This window comes from Linepithema humile, chromosome 2 (assembly GCF_040581485.1).
Source record: "Linepithema humile isolate Giens D197 chromosome 2, Lhum_UNIL_v1.0, whole genome shotgun sequence".
In the NCBI taxonomy this organism is placed as follows: domain Eukaryota; kingdom Metazoa; phylum Arthropoda; class Insecta; order Hymenoptera; family Formicidae; genus Linepithema; species Linepithema humile.
The window spans coordinates 16,127,213-16,144,331 of record NC_090129.1 but is presented as its reverse complement, the minus strand read 5'-3'; the positions used below and the strand labels follow the sequence as shown (position 1 = coordinate 16,144,331).

Genomic DNA, 17,119 nt, shown 5'->3' with positions numbered 1-17,119 from the left:
CTATTGTAGCGAAGAAACAAATGAGTATCGCGTAAGCAAGCGAGCGTGCGTCACTAGTTAAAAAAATGTCGCGAACGATACAGTACAATTTATTTGAGTACCACGAGTTTTTTATTTTATATCATTAGTCATTGTATCAACACGTTTCAATAAACTTATAAATCACAAAAAGAAATTGCATTTAATAAGATAAAGGCCTTTAACAAGGCCAGGATCGCATGGACGCAAAGCACAGATACAGAAGAGTGGCGTCTGTGAAAAAGAATTATAACCTAACGAGTTATAGTTTCGTACAATATATATTGTTAGAAGAATAAATTATTATTAATATTATAAACTTTTAATATTCTCATTCTTATTGTCCACTCATTTCTTTCCTTCTCCTATCTCAAGCAGTAACTTGACACGCGCCTTTGTCACGCAGTAAGATAGGTCTGTAGTGGATAAAACGAGGCATAGGAAAAATATACGAGGAGTTGGGATAATAAAAAATATAATTTAAAATATAATTTAAAATATAATTAAAAAATATAATTTACATATTTACAAAATTTGATAAATTTGAATAAAATATAATTAGTAGAAAAACAAAAAGCATTAAAAAAAAAAAAATATTTCGCCGTCCATATAATGGTGGATAACCAGCGTTCCCTGTAACAAATAGAATGGAGTTACACAAAATTAGATGATAATTATTGAATGAATTAATTTATGATTTAATTAAATAGATGATAAAAACATGACAACGCATGCGTACCGCTTAAAATTTATAAAAAATTAAACAGTACTTACTGGTGGTGGAGTCTCCTATGGACTTAGCGGGCTGTCGGGTTGGATATCCGGCACTTGTTTGAGCCATTCGCGTACTCGCTCTTGTCGCGAGATCCTCTTCGCACTAGCCCGCCATAGGGCCAAATTGTCCTCCGTCAACTCCTCCACCCGGAAAGGGATACCATCCTCCCAAAAGCGGAAACGCTTTACCTGCTGCGCATCTAATTCGCGGTCGACTGCGGTTATCAATGTGCTACGGTCTATGTCTGCTTAATGACTAACTCTAAGGAGCAAACGTTGTGGCAAACACCCTTCCTAAAAGTTTCTTGAAAGGTTTATCTGTTGCTTTATATTGCATGAACTGCTTCTCTCAGCAGTGTAATAAGAGTTGACCCAGCGAATTGAGATAGAATATTCTTCTAAGTATTAAATATTGCAAATTTCAACACTTTTATTATTAAAGTTTCTTGAGTCAAGTCCTGTTTCGATTTATTAATGTTATGTACAATTAGAATACATTACTTGTAGAGTACTGTGTACGATATTGTAATATGATTCACTCGCTCGCTTATCTCACAGTAGGATAGGTCAGCATAGTGGATAGAGTGAGAAAGGTATATAGTCGAGATAATAAAAAATAATTTAATTTATAATTGAAATAATATTTATTAAACAGATGCATTTAATAAATACATTATGATGGTTAAAATATTTTAACAATAAAGCATGTGATATGCTAGAATTATTGCGATCCAAAGACCTGAGCTAACAGCTCACAATCGATTATATCATTCTTATCGAACGATTCGCTTTCACGTATCACCGCGATGGGGTCCTTCGCACCGCTCGCGATTTTTCGAAAGTGTGTAAACTTGGTGTCGACCATACCAGTGACGTTGTTCAACGATTGAGCGATACGATCCACACAATACTCGAGAGCGATCATGTTACATACGGTGTTGTGTGACATTGCTAAACACACCGTTGATGTTTCCAGACGCAGCACTTTTAGATTATTTATCTTTCCAAACCGTAGCGTGACGTGTTCGATGGTTTGAGATGATGCGTGTGCTTTGTCTTCATCATTGTTAAAGAAATGGTGGATGGCGTGTCGTTGGTCCAGGAGGATCTTCCACGTGTTGTATGTAAAATGTATCTCTTTGCCATGGTTGTCATCGAGAGCGATTTCTATGTGGCTCGGCGTAGAAACATTGATTCCGATATCCAAATATTTATAGCCGGTTTTCGTCAATGGGCATCTTCTAGCCAAAATTCTGGGAAATGTGATCATGCTTCTATCGATACTTGGTGAATTACTTTTATTTCTGTAAATAAAAGCTTGTGTAAGTTTAAAGTGTAACAATAGCAGTAAGTTTCAAAGTGTAAATAGTAAGACAGTCAACTTACACGTTGGGCGAGTATTTCCGCTTCTTTGCAAAGGTCTCCACACCTTGCTGTTTGTTGGCCAGATTACTCACAGTTGTCTGTTGTACGGTAGAAAACATCGTTGCTATAATTCAGATAAAGCGTTGTAGCGATGTAGTGATTGTCCAAATGATTTCGGATAACTGTGATAATTTGTATTTTTCGCGAGCTTTTTATACCCGCTTGTTGCACATGACACTAATTAAAAAATGCTGACAATGTTATTCAAAACATTGAAATCTGGTAACAATGGCGCCCAAAATGCTGACGTGGCTGCCTGTTGCTATGGGCATTTGCACACGGTGCTATTAAAAGTGCTGATTAAATATAAGGAAATCTGACAACAATGGTGTAAAAAATGTTGATGTGGCTGCCTGTTGCTATGGACTTTTGCACACGGCACTATTAAAAGTGCTGATTAAAATATAAAGAAATTTGGCAACAATGGTGTCAAAAATGCTGACGCAACTGCTGCTAAAAATAGTGATGATATCATTTTTGTAACAACGCAAAATGGTGTCAAGAGTGCTGACGATACAAAATGGCGCCTGCAAATTCTAAAAAGTGATGACGTAAGCTGTAAAATATGTTGTCCCCTCCAATTTCTTGTAACCTGATACACACATCGCAAAAGTGCTGATACTGCGCTTTTACAACTGTAAACGTGTGTAACCTGATATCCCTCCCCTCAAAAGTGCTGTAATCTGATACCTCCTCCCCTCAAAGTGCTGTAATCTGATACCCCCTCCCCTCCAAAAATGCTGATGCAGCGTAATCCGATACCCCCCCCCTCTAAAAGTGTTGACGCAGCGTAATCCGATACCCCCCTCCCCTTCAAAAGTACTGACACAGCGTAATCCGATACCCCCACTCCTCCAAAAGTGCTGACGCAGCGTAATCCGATACCCCCCTCCCCTCCAAAAGTGCTGACGCAGCGTAATCCGATACTTCCCTCCCCTCCAAAGTGCTGACGCAGCGTAATCCGATACCCCCTCTTCCCCGCACTCCCCTCACATACCTGAATTAGAATCGGCCTAGCTATACTACTAACATATATAAACATATATCATCATGGATGTGTTATATTTTAAGTAAATGCAATACATATCGTGATCAGCAAATGTTTATGTTGGAATTGTGGATGTGTGTAGATGTCGCATGAGTCAGTGTGTGGGTCCTCTCGAGTTTTCATAAGACAATATATAAAGAAAGACTCTCTAGTTTTAGATACTTAGTAGCACAATATACTGTACTAGTTTATATATAACAATAAATATAACTACAATAAAGTGGAAGATTAATAAAACTAATAATCCCAAAAGTTTAGATATAAAATAGGCTTTTAAAATTTACAATTCGGAGTTTCAACAACAATATAATTTGCAAAAAAATATAATTAGAAACTATAAACTATAATTAGCTAACTCTAAACTATATCAAAACTATAAAATTATTATAATTAACACTAACTATATAAACTATAATTAACACTAATGAACATAATAAACATTAAACATCTTGCAAGAACACAGATATACAAAATTCAAAATAATTATACAATAATAGAATGCTTTTCTTAATAGAAGAAAGGCCCTTTTCCAATTAGAAGAAATATTGTTGCACAAACTTTTAGCGAAAAAGATTGTGACCAGATTGTGCTGATTCTTTCGAATTCAGTACAACAGGATCATCTTTTTCAATTTCTATATCCTCATCTGACTCCGCGTCTAAAAAATAAAATAATTCATATATTTTAATATCATCATTCTTATTACATAATTATTACTAAAGCATGTATATATATTATATAACATATAATATAACATACCATACGGATTGTTATCATGAAAATTTTTCCTGATGTTATGTAAGACAGCAATTGCTATGATGGCTAACTTTGCTGTACGAAGGGAGATCTGCATTCCATTTCGCAAGGCACAAAACATGCCCTTCCTCCCATCAAAGCAGCGCTCCACGATGGTCCGAGTTCGTATATGAGATGCGTTGTAACGTTCTTCACAAGGATTACGAGGATTTAAAATTAATGTTAAGAGGTATGGTTTACAAGGGTACCCAGAATCCCCAAGCAAAATACCTCGTATTCTACCTGCCTGTAAATTTATCAGCATATATTATATTATATATAAATGTATATGTAAATATAATAATTATATAAATTACTTATAGATGAAAGAAGTGGTTTTAACAATGTGAAATACATTTATCGCTCTTTAATATTAACCAGTTCAGTGGTAGACTTTTCCGAAAGATTTGTGCCAAAAGTGGTAAGAGTCAAAAGTTAAAATATCGAAAAACGGTGAAACATGGGTTCAAAGTTTTCGAAAAAGCAACTTTTCGGAATGGGTATGGATCCCCCCCTCCCCCCGGCCACCAGAGCCCTGGTGGCGGGAGGGGGGGTCAGAATAGAGGTGGAAAATGTTAAATGACACTATGGGTCGAGTGGGGACTCATTTGAAAAGGCGTTTCAAGACAAGAACAATAATTTTTGAAAATATTTACTACGACCTTCCAGTCAAAAGTGGAGTTGGATCAGAAAAAGGTAGTGGACTTCCAAAAAGCTATCTCCGATTTGACTGATATTTAGCTTAAATACTTATTTGATCTAGTAAATAATATTCCCAAATGGATTTTTGGCGCAAATACCCCCTCCGCCCCCAGCCTCCCTCAAAGGTTCAAAAGTAAAACTGTTTTTGTTAATTATTTCAGAAAATATTTATTGTATGGAAAAAGTTGTCAAACAAAAAATGAAGCTCATAATAAGCTTTACAAATAAGGTCCTATACATATTTTACCTAACTCCAATATTTTAGTCGTTATTATCAAAAAACTTGTAAAAGTCCCCGTAGGAGGGACGGCATCCACTACATTCACGCATACACTTTACAACGCAAAGCGAGGTTTCACATGGGTTTACGACTTTCTACACAAAGCGAGATTCAATCCAGACCCTATGTGTATAGTTTTTTGATAGTGAAGCTCCCCGCAGGGTGGCGGAACACACTACCTGCAGATTTTTGATAATAACGATTTATATATTGGAGTTAGGTAAAATATGTATACGACCTTATTTGTAGAACTTTTTATGAGCTTCATTTTTTGTTTGACAACTTTTTCTGTACAATAAATACTTTCTGAAATAATTAACAAAAACAGTTTTACCTTTGAAAAGGGCTGGAGGCGGAGGGGGCATTTGCGCCAAAAATCCACTTGGGAGTATTATTTACTAGATAAAATAAATATTTAGGCTGAAAATCAGCCAAATCGTAGGTTATAGTTTTTCAGAAGTTTATCTTCCATTCTTATTTTTCCAAATATGTATAATAAATTACACTGAAATACTTTATATGCGTGATATTTTATTTAATTATTGAGACATGGGATAACTGGCGCTTTTTTATTTACAAATGAGATTGTTACAACGCGACATGTTGTATACATATTTTGCTCGCGTGTAATTGTACACACGCATGATCGCAAAATATACAGGGTGTCATTTTAAAAATCTCATGTGAATAACTTTGTAGAAATTAATTTTAGCATAAAATGTTTTGACAAAAGTTGTTGGGTTTAGAGGGGGACATCCGATGATGACATTACCCTAGGTTTAACCTAGGGTGTACATGCCAAGGTCATATAAAGGTCAACTTTGTTTTTTTAAATGTAACACCCTATTTTTTATTTCAAAATCTAATAGCTAGTGTCAAGAGCTTTTCAAAACACTATAATGAAGTTATTTTTCATTAAGTACTTTTCGAGTTATGAGGCTTGTAAATTACAGTATTTTGACATAAAATATAAAATATCTTGTAAAACATTCAATTTTCGGGAATCTTACCTTAATACTTTTATGCGTAAAATAATGAGACGAATCAATTGGTATAAAGAAAACACATAGTTGCTTTCAAGAAAAAATATGTAATTTGCAACATGCAACTTTTACTTGAAATCACTTCTAGAAAAATTTTGGATTTGCAATATATAAATTGCATGCAATAAGTGCAATCACACTATTTATTGTTAGATAAGTGTAGAAAAGATTAACGTTGTAATATAACTCTTTATTAATAATTTTGTGCTAAATGATAAATTTTAAAACAATTTTAAAAAGTGCAATGCAACAAAACATTTTTTACACTCTCAAGTAGTTTCACTTCACCTATTGTTTTTCGCACACACTTTGCACCTTCTTTGAGGCCTGTTATTATCTTTTGTGAGTAGATTGATTTCAGGAAAATGTCCGCATTGTTTTGCTTTTTTTTTGTCTAGACAGAGCAATTGAATTGTGTACTTACTTCACCTAGTAAAACTGACAACGTACGCACGTTATTCCTATGAAACCGTGTGAGCTTCGGCGGACGCGGAGTAGCTCGCCGGAATCCGGGTTCGTTCGGTTGGGGGTATGTCAATAAAATAAATGCTCGTTTGTAACAAAATAAAGAGATAACGTTTATTAATTAAGATGTTGAAGACTTCCGTTTCCGGCGCAGTAGAGAGGGCACGTGGAAAATAAGAGAGAGTGAGTGGCAGAAGGAGAGAGTGTGTGGAAGAGAGAGGAAAGGTAGGAGTGTGTGGAGGAGAGAGTGGAGGTGTGAGAGAGAGCGTGTGAGTGTGGTGGGAATAGGGAAGGGCGGGATAGAAGGGAAAAAGGGATCAGAACAAGGAGGGTGACAGGTATAGTCAGGCATAGACTAGGTAGGCAGAGAGGCGACGCGAGTGGGCCGAGATGGATGGGAGGGCGCGATCTGGCGGGATAGATGGGAGGAAGGCAAAAGGAAGATGCATGAGCCTAAGAAACGTAGAAGAGATGTTCAAGAGGAAAAGAGAGGAATCAGAGGAGAAGAGGAGGGATGAGGAGGATGAGGGATTTAGAAAAAGTAGAAAGACGCAGAGATCGCCGGGGAAAACAGAGGGGGAAGGAGGGGGAGGGACGGAGAACATGGAAGAGATGATCAGGATGTGGAAAAAAGAAATGGAGGAGGTAATGGAGGAAATGAGAGGGGTAAAAGGATGGAGGGAGGAATTAAAGGCAATAAAGGAGGAGGTGAAGGAGGGGATCAAAGATTACGGGAGGATGGTAAGAGAGGAGATGGAGGAAATGAGGAGGAAATTTAGAGAGAGAGAAAGGAGGTGGATGGAGGAGAGGGAGGACATGAAGAAAAGCATTAAGGGACTAGAAGAAAAAGTAGAGGAAATGGGGGAGGGGAAAGGCGGAAGAGGGAAGGAAGGAGTAGAGAGAGAGAGATGAGGAAACAAAGGAAAGATTAAAGAGAGTAGAGAGGAAGATGGAGATGAAGGAGAGGGAGGATAGGAAAAAGAACATACTGATTAGAAGGATAGAGGTAAAGGAGAAGAGGAGGAAAGAGGCGGTGGAGGAGATTTTTAAAACAATCGGGGCAAAGGTGGAGATCATAGAGATTAAGGGCTTAGGAGGGGAAGATGGCAAAGGGAGATGCTACTGGTTAAACTGGGGAGCGAGGAACAGAGAGGGGAGGTGTGGAAGAGGAAGAGTATGCTGAAGGGTAGGAAGGAAAGAATTATGGAGGATTGGACTTGGGGGCAGAGAAGAATGAGATGGAGGTTGAAGGAGATAGCACGGAAAGAGGAAAGAGAGGGGAAAAGGGTGTGGATTGGATACGGTAAGATTAGGATAGACGATCAATGGTGGAAGTGGGATGAGACGGAAGAAGTGCTAAGGGATGGAAAGGGAAACGTAAGAAAGGGGGGACAGGGGGAAGGGGGAGGAAGAGGGAAGAAGGAGGAAAGGAGGTAGGAAAGGGAAGCGGAAGAAAGGGCGAAAAAGAGGAGAAGGGGAGGAGGAGAGAGGGGAACAGATGGAAGTTGGCATTCTGGAATGTAGCGGGGTTAGGAAAGAAAGATAGAGATTTTTGGAAGAGCCTTAAGGAGTGGGACGTAATGGTACTTGTAGAGACGTGGATGGATGAGAAGGGGTGGAAAAAGATAAGGGAAAGGTTACCACAGGGATATGAATGGGGAGTGCAGCTGGCGAAGAGGAGACATAAGAAAGGGAGAGGAATAGGGGGAATGGTAATGGGGATAAAAAAGGAGCTGTGGGAAAAGGGGTCCAGGATAGAGGTGGAGAGGGAAGGGATGATAGTAGGAAGGGTAAATACGGGGCGAGAAAAATGGAAGGGGTATATGTGGGGGAAGAAGGAGTGGAGAGGACTTTGCAGGGAATAGAGGAATGGATTGGGGAGAGAGAGGGGAGAGTAAGGGAGATAATAGGGGGGGATTTTAATGCTAGAACAGGAAGGGAAGAAGGAGGAATAAGGGGGATAGAAGAAGAGGAGGAGGAAGAGATGGGAAAAAGGCGATCAAAGGACATAAAAATAAATGGGGAGAGGAGGAAGTTGGTAGAATATATAAAAGGAACAGGGTGGGAAATTTTTAACGGGAGCGTAAGAGGAGACGAAGAGGGAGAGTACACGTTCACAGGGGGTAGGGGAAACACAGTTATAGATTATGTAATAAGGGAGGGGGAGATAAGGGACAGGATAGAGGAGATGAGAATAGGAGACAGGGTGGACTCGGATCACCACCCGGTGGAAATATGATTGAGAGGAGAAGAGGAGAGGAGAGCGTTGAGGAGAGAAAGGGGCGGGGGTAGAAGGGGAATTTGGGACAGAGAAAGGAGGAAGAGATTTACGGAAAAAATGGGACGGATACAAATAGGAGGGAAAGAGATAGGAGAGGAATGGGATAATCTAGAGAGCAAGATAAAAGAAGCGTTGAAGGAGACGGAGGAAGAGCTGGGGAGAGCGGAAGAGAGGAGAAGAGGGTGGTGGGATGAGGAATGTGTCCAGGAAAAAAAAAGGGTAAGGAAAGAATTAAAGGAGTGGAGGAAGAGAGGGGGGGATGGAGAGAAGTACAAAAGAGAGAAGAGGGAATACGGGAAAATGTGTGAGAGAAAAAAGGAGGAGGAGAACCGAAAATGGGAAAAACAAGCGGAAGAAGCGAGAAGAGAAAAGGAAGTATGGGAGATTGTAAATAGGGAGAGGAGGAGGAAGAGGAGAGTGAATGAGAGGATAGAGATGGGGGAATGGAAGGAGCATTTCATGGAAACACTAGGGGGGGTTGAAGGGAGGGTGATCAGAGGGGGAGAGAGGAGGGAGCAAGGGAAGGGAGAGGAGGAGGAAGACGAGTTAGACAAGGAAGAGGTTAGGAAAGTGGTGAGAGCGCTAAGAGACGGAAAGGCGGCGGGGATAGACGAGGTACCAGCGGAAGTCTGGAAGTATGGGGGAGAGGATTTGGAGGAGTGGATATGGGGATTCTGCAACAGGGTGTGGAAAGGAGAGGGTTGGCCGGAAAATTGGAAGGAGGGGGTGGTAGTGCCGATAGTTAAGAAAGGGGAGGGGGAAAAAGTGGAGGAGTATAGGGGGATCACGTTGATGCCCACGCTGTATAAGATCTATGCAACAGTACTGGCGGAGAGATTAAGAGAGGAGATAGAAGGAAAAGGATTGATGCCTCATAATCAGACGGGTTTTAGGAGGGGGATGGGGACGATTGATAACATTTATGTTTTAAATTATTTAGTGAATAAACAACTAGGAGGGAAAAAGGGAAAGATGGTGGCGGTATTTGTAGACTTGAAGGCGGCTTTTGACTTGGTAGAGAGGGGGGTTCTGGTGGAGGCTATGAGGAAGCGGGGGATAAGGGGAGGACTGGTAGTGAGGGTAGAGGAGATATTGAGGGAAACGAAGAGCAGGGTGAGGGTAGGAGGGGAAACGAGGGAGGCTTTTTGGCAAGGGGGGTAAGACAGGGGTACCCACTAAGTCCGCTGCTGTTTAACGTGGTGACGGCGGATTTGGAGGAGGAAATAGGGAAGGTGAAATGGGGAGGAGTTAGATTGGAAGAAGGGAAAGTATACACGCTGGCTTACGCAGACGACATAGTTATGTTGGCGGAAAAGGAAGAAGAGATGGGAAGTATGCTGGAGAGGCTGGAGGGATATTTGGAGAGAAAGAGATTGGAGTTGAACGTGAAAAAGACGAAGATATTGAGGTTTAGGATGGGGGGGGAGGATGGGGAAGAAGGTATGGAGGTGGAAAGGAAAGGTGATAGAGGAGGTTAAGGAGTTCAAATATCTAGGGTATACGTTAAAAAGGAACGGGAAGCAAGAGGCACACGTAAGAGAGAGGGTTAAAAGAGCAGTGGCCATAATGGGACAGGTATGGGGAATAGGGAAGAGAAGGTTTGGGAGGGACTGGGGAAGAAGGCTATGGCTCTTCGACAGGTTAGTATGGACGGTGATGGGGTACGGAACGAAATATGGAGGTGGAAGGAAAGAGAGATGATGGAGAAGTTGAAGGAGAGGTATTTGAAGTGGGTGTTGAGAGTGGACGAAAGGACACCGGGATATATGGTAAGGGAGGAGCTGAAGAGGGAAAAGCTGAGGGGAAGGGCAGGGAAAAGGGCGTGGGAATTTGAGAGAAGATTGGAGGAAGGGAAAGGGAGTGATTTGGCGAAAAAGTGCAGGTGGGAAATGTTGGTAAGAATAGGGAAAGGGAAGGCAAATTCGGAGTGGGAAAGAAAGAGAAAAAAATTCTTTGAAGGGAGAAGATTAGATGTGAAAGGGATAGAAGAGAAGAGAGAAAAAGGGGAACTAGGATATAGAGAGATAGAAAAAAAGGACAAAAAGATACAGGAAAAGGAGAGGGAGGAGAAAATAGGGGGGTCAAGGTACAACAAATGGTATGGGAGAGTGAGGGGGGAGGGAATTCCGGGATACTTGGAAAAAGGTTGGGGGAGAGTAGATAGAGGAGAGTGGCGAGATTTAGGTTAGGAAGTAAAATGAGGGAGGGAAGGTATTGGGAGACGGAGGAGAGTAGGAGATGCAGGCTATGCGGATTGGAGGAGGAGACGTGGGAACATACGTGGGAGATATGTAGAGAATGGACGGAAGGAGGAGGGAGTTGGCAGGAGCAAATGGAAAAGATATTGGGGGAAGAGGGGGAGGGGGAATGGTGGATGAGAGAGATAGAGGAGGAAAGACAGGGGAGAGAGGGAGGGAGAGGGAGAAGGAGAGAGAGAGAGAGGGAGAGCGAGAGGGAGAGAGAGAGAGAGAGAGAGAGAGAGAGAGAGAGAGAGAGAGAGAGAGAGAGAGAGAGAGAGAGAGAGAGAGAGAGAGAGAGAGAGAGAGAGAGAGAGAGAGAGAGAGAGAGAGAGAGAGAGAGAGAGAGAGAGAGAGAGAGAGAGAGAGAGAGAGAGAGAGAGAGAGAGAGAGAGAGAGAGAGAGAGAGAGAGAGAGAGAGAGAGAGAGAGAGAGAGAGAGAGAGAGTAAGTCACGGTGGGAATGGGAGTGGATTGTGAAAGATGGAAATATTGAAGGCGCGAGGAAACGGAAGTCACCTTTGATGAGAACGGGTGTGTGTGTGTGTAGGATCTAATGGGAGAAGGGGAAGGGCGCAGGCCGGATGATAGTCTGTTGGACGGTTGATCGCCTGGACCTGAATCCCTTGGAGAGGTTATTTTAGGTTAAGTGTAAATATAAGTTAATATTAAGGGGTTAGGCCACCCCTGAGGCCTTAAAATCATGCATAAGTTTAGGAATTTTTTTTGGGTAAATGAATGACTTTATTAAAAATCTGTTTAGAGGGCTTTATTGTACATATAAAACATAGTAAAAAAATATTTTTTAAATATTTTTAATATTAAAAATGGCGGCACACTAGCTCACTTGCAAAATCCTGTTTTTCTGCAACTTGAAATCGGTGTACAGGATTTCAGACACACGGTTTGACCTGGAACAAAAAACGAAAGATTTTCATAATCTACATATCAAAAACTAAAGAAGTACGTAGGGATTTTTCAAAATATTGATTTTTCTCAAAATGGCAACTATTTTACTAAAAACTTGCATTTTTGTCCTAAAATTTACATATAAAAATGTTAATTGCAAAAAGAGTTTTCAATATTTTGGAAAAAGCCTACGTACTTCTTTGCAGAATACATTGAAGAATATACTATTAAAATTTCAAGTAAATCGGATAAAAACTGTAAAAGTTATATTGTACACCAATTTTAAAAATGCTGTTTTGAGAAAAACACGTTTAAAGTTTTTCAAGAGGATTTTTTGTCTATAAAAATAAAAATTTTAATTTTACCTTTAGTCTGCGATGCCTGCCCCATAAAGCTGCCCTTCCACCTCTGTATCAGCTTCATCAGCTTTCTTTTTAGTGGATAATAACGATTTTCTGGCCTCTTTTGCTGCGTCGGTCAGACTGTGCTCAGCCGCTTTAATGCGCCGCGCGTCCGCTTCCTCACAAAAATTGTAACAATTGGGGCCCACACAAAGATTTAAAACTTCCATAATTTCCATTATGCTCCTGAATCCATCGTTGAAATTACAAACAGCAATATTTGTTGCAATGTCAATTATTTTTTTTCCACTTGCATAAGATTTTGGTGCCAGTGCCCACACAGTCGCGTTAAAACTTTCATTGCTGTTTTGCGTGAAGCCTCCTAAACATCTTAATAAAAGTTCGTCTTTACTTAATTCTTCATAAATCGGTTTAACAGCATCGAAAACAACAGATTTCATTGGTGTTTTATGCTTGTATTCTGAAAGTTTGTTAGTTGCCTTCGCTTTTTGGTAGGAACACCAAGAGTTTTCGCCGGCAGGGCAAAAGTCGTGCTGTGGTTTTTCGTCAGTCGATATTTTATGATACAATGTTGCCCAGATTTCTTTCTTCATTTTTTCGACTGAATCGACATTACGCCTGATTGCCAAGCCATAATAAATTGTCAATTCATCTATTAATTTACCGGTAAGCTTACCCTTTCCACCCAGACCTTTATTGTTTTTTTTTAAATTTCTAAGCCGAGTACCCATGCGTTTTTGCACATGGCCTACACACTCCTTTTTGCACACAGTAAAATTGTCGTAAGGCTCACAATCTAATATGCCTTTAAATGTTTTGCTGTCTCCGTCACCCACGTAGTTAGAATATTTAACACCATGTAATTCTTCAGATCGGCAAAACATTTCCACAATAGCGTCCACTTCCATCTTACCGGACGAACCTTCGTGGTTTGCTTGGCATTGATTATGATGATTTTTTGCCCACTCTTCGTATTCAGCAGAGTCTGTTTTCTTCTCCCAGAACTCACACATTTTGCAATATTTGGATTTCACAATAACATCTACAACTTTACCAGTAAACCATCCAATCAATGTAGCGATGCCAAACAAAGATGAAAATCCTCTTTTGCGCCATAATCCATCGCCGGATACTGTTAAGCAGTTGTGACCATTTTTTTCACTAATTTGTTTTTCTCCTGCAGCAGCTTTTTTTAACGACTTTTCACGAACAACAGTAGTAGCGGTAAATATATTTTTAATAACAGTGTCGTAGAAAGAATGAAAAATTGGGTGTGGTAAATCCATAAAAGCGCAGAATTTTGTTATGCCATGAAGACCGATGCCGAGCAATCTCATGGCAAAAATAATATGGCGATTTATATCGTATGCATTTTTTTCAATAACTGGAACAGCATTGATGACAGTTGGTTCGCATTTGTCACATTTCACCACGATTTTGTAACCTAAGCCTCGCTTACTTTTGTCATTAAAAACAACTCTTGTTCCACATTGTTTGCACACTAATATTTGTGATAATGCAGTAAAAACAGTTAAAAAATCAATAAAACGATATTCAAAAGCCGGAGATATCTCTGTATCATACTCTTCTATCGAAGTCTTAATTTTTTTGGCGGAGGTGCTCACACTCTCAGTTTCTTGCTCCATCTGATATCGATTTAATACCTTTCTCTTATTAATGTTAGTTCTACAAGCACGTCCAGGTGTATTTCGGGAACCCTTTTTGGTATCATACGTTATCTTTTTACTCGCCATAACTTTTAAATTACTCTAAATACTCCGAAATAACGTAACACGTGTGATATTTACTAACGGCGTCGTGACACTAAAACCGACGCTATAACAGCTATATGATTGTAGTGACATCTATATATATCGAGCAAGACCCCCTTTTTATTCGAAAAATGGTCCTATACAGGGTGATTCAGAACAACCCAGGTGTCCTTGCACAGACGTATTCCTGAGTTAATTCTGAGACGATTTTTCCTTTACAAAAATTTTGTCCGCCGCTTATTTTTCAAGTTATAAAAGAAAAAAGTTATCAAATCACGGGACGAATACAGAAGATAGGCAGGAGCGGCGCAACTGGGCGCAACTCCATTCGACACGGGTGATTACGGGACGCACGTTGCGATCAAACACACGTGATGAAACACGCGCCACACACCACACACACACACACACACAACTTTCTCTCTTTCTCTCTCTCGCTCGCTCACTTACTTTTACAAATTCGACGTCTTCATTCTGTTTGACGGATAAATAATTTTACCGGGGATAAGCAATAAAAATTTACACAGCACTTGACATGCAACAAATCCATACCGAGATTTATAAGACATACATTTTTTTTGTATCACGTATCGAATTTGCTCACGTAAATGAATGATTTATAAATCGATTCATTACTATTAATCACTGCCGAATAATCATATTCCGCTTACTTTTATTAAGAAAAAAGTACACACTACATGCAATTACAGTAATCAATACTTTCACAGATTTACATACACTCACACACGAATCTATCGGTTTGTTATTACTACCGATTAATTATTCGGTGACTAAAAATTATTCGAAGGATACGCCTAACGTTTACACAACGCACGTAGCTCGATGCGGAGACAGTACTCGATGTAAACAATGAACCAGATTATGTTTTTATTGAAAAGTATTGTTACGTCTGTGCTTTTCGCCGCTGATGCTGTGTGTTACAGCTGACGGACCGATCGATAATATCGATTGTTTACATTCTCTTAGCAACAACTTGTTTATTTACAAATGCCATACGGCTTGAACTTATAGTGACCGATTGATATTATCGATATTATCGATATTATTAATCGACGAAAAATCGTCTCAGAATTAACTCAGGAATACGTCTGTGCAAGGACACCTAGGTTGTTCTGAATCACCCTGTATACCTGCGGAGCATAAAAAACGCCGCCGCGCTCCGAAACACCTTAAGCCGCTCGGCAGCGCGGCGAGGCGCTTCGCTAAGACAGCTCTAACAACATGTTAGGAGTGCAATTTCGCTATAAAACTGTTTTCATCTTATTTTTAAGACTTAAAACTAATGATTTAAGCAAAAAAAAAAATTCAATTTTTTTAAACCTCAGGGGTGGCCTAACCCCTTAAGGATAGAATTAAGTTAAATGTAAGCATATGTATGAGAGTGAACCCCAAGGGGAAATAAAACACTATTACATACAATTAAGATGTTGAAATGACTTGCTTCAAATGATCTGCTTCAATGCTCGTGTGTACATGCGAAGCGTGTGCGAAGCGAATTTGAAAGAATATACAAGTAGCGTGAGATAAGTAGAAAAGTATCGGTGCGATCGGTATAATGACAACGGTGAAATAACTATTAAGCAACGGCGAAATAATTATTTAAAGCGGCGTGAAATAATCGTAAAAGTATCGGTCAGATTGGTATCAGCAACGGTGAAACAATTATTAAGCAACAGCGAAATAGTTATTAAAGCGGCGTGAAATAAATACAAAGCAGCGTGAAATAAATCTGAAGTATCGGCAACAGTGAAACAATTATTTAAGCGAACGGCGAAATAATTATTTAAAGCGGCGTGAAATAAATCTGAAGTATCGGAAACGGTGAAACAATTATTTAAGTGAACGGCGAAATAATTATTTAAAGCGGAGTGAAATAAATACAAAAGCGACGGTGAAATAAATATGAAGGCGACGGTGAAATAATTATTTAGGCAAACGGCGAAATAATTATTTAAAGCAACGGTGACTGAATTATTAAAGTTCGACGTGAGGCGTCTCGGTGCGATCAGCGAGAGCGCAAGCGCGTGCGATCGTGTCGTAGCGGTTGGTACAACGCAACGCTCGTCGGTGAGTGCGTTCGTGACGGTACTGCGAGTCCGTTCGATCGTAGATCGTGACGGGTCGCTCGACGGCGCGGATTGGTCGACGCAGTTTGCCCGCCGGATGGATTCTGCGGATGAATCTCGGTGCGCGGTAACGCGAGATTAGGAACAGGACGTCGAGTACGCTCGACGGGAGTACGAGGACGCTGGCACTTGAGGCTTTGAGGCCGAATCTGGTCGGCGGACGTACGAGAACGCTCGTACGAAGGCGGATTTAGAGCGGCAATTCGACTAAGTATAAGGGAATGCCCTGTATACGAAGATCGATGCCCGGAGGAGCCGAGTACGCTCGACGGGTATACGAGAACGCTCGTATCGGAGATAGCAACGGTACCGAGGACGCTCGTGTACCTGGAAGAAGGCATAGAATCCGAGTACGCTCGGCGGACTACGAGAACGCTCGCAGCAGGATTGTTCGCTGTCTAGCAGCGAACAGGATCTGGTGATTAGGCGTACAGCCGGGCCTCTTTTATACCCGGCTGGTGGCCGACTGACTTCGGATCGGCAAGCATCGGCGGTTTCGGCGGCGAGCCCCCCACAAAACGGAAATTCGGAACGGTCGGGTGTGGGGGTCTTTTCGGCGATTGACCGCCGTTGTTTTCGACAAAAGCTTTATCGGCGCTCGATGCGCTCTTGGTGGGCTACGGACGATGGACGGTCCGCAGCCGTAACGATGCAGCTTGCGGGCTGCACCGTTACACCTAGGGTGCGTTCCACTTAACGCCCGCAACGCTCCTAGGATCATTTTATCCTTGTTTTTCATCGAAAGTTAAACGAGGATAAAATGATTCTAGGAGCGTTGCGGGCGTTAAGTAGAACGCACCCCTAGATGTGGGGCAAATAACTGTTGACATGCCACGCACGTCATTCCAATGCAAGAGATTAA

General features: G+C 40.8%; 2 protein-coding genes across 2 annotated transcripts; one reads left to right on the top strand and one right to left on the bottom strand.

The window, feature by feature from the left end:
* Positions 1–6,940: 6,940 nt before the first annotated feature.
* Positions 6,941–7,462, top strand: LOC136997893 (uncharacterized protein PF3D7_1120000-like). The gene has a single exon (XM_067349293.1). The coding sequence runs from the start codon at positions 6,941–6,943 to the stop codon at positions 7,460–7,462; it is 522 nt and encodes a 173-aa protein (XP_067205394.1).
* Positions 7,463–12,180: 4,718 nt separating this feature from the next.
* On the bottom strand, positions 12,181–14,828 carry LOC136998274 (uncharacterized). The gene has a single exon (XM_067350837.1). The coding sequence runs from the start codon at positions 14,090–14,092 to the stop codon at positions 12,344–12,346; it is 1,749 nt and encodes a 582-aa protein (XP_067206938.1). The 5' UTR covers positions 14,093–14,828; the 3' UTR covers positions 12,181–12,343.
* Positions 14,829–17,119: the final 2,291 nt, after the last annotated feature.

Bases quoted from the DNA above. Each gene is read 5' to 3' on its own strand.
- LOC136998274 (XM_067350837.1), bottom strand. From the start codon at position 14,092: ATGGCGAGTAAAAAGATAACGTATGATACCAAAAAGGGTTCCCGAAAT.
- LOC136997893 (XM_067349293.1), top strand. From the start codon at position 6,941: ATGGATGGGAGGGCGCGATCTGGCGGGATAGATGGGAGGAAGGCAAAA.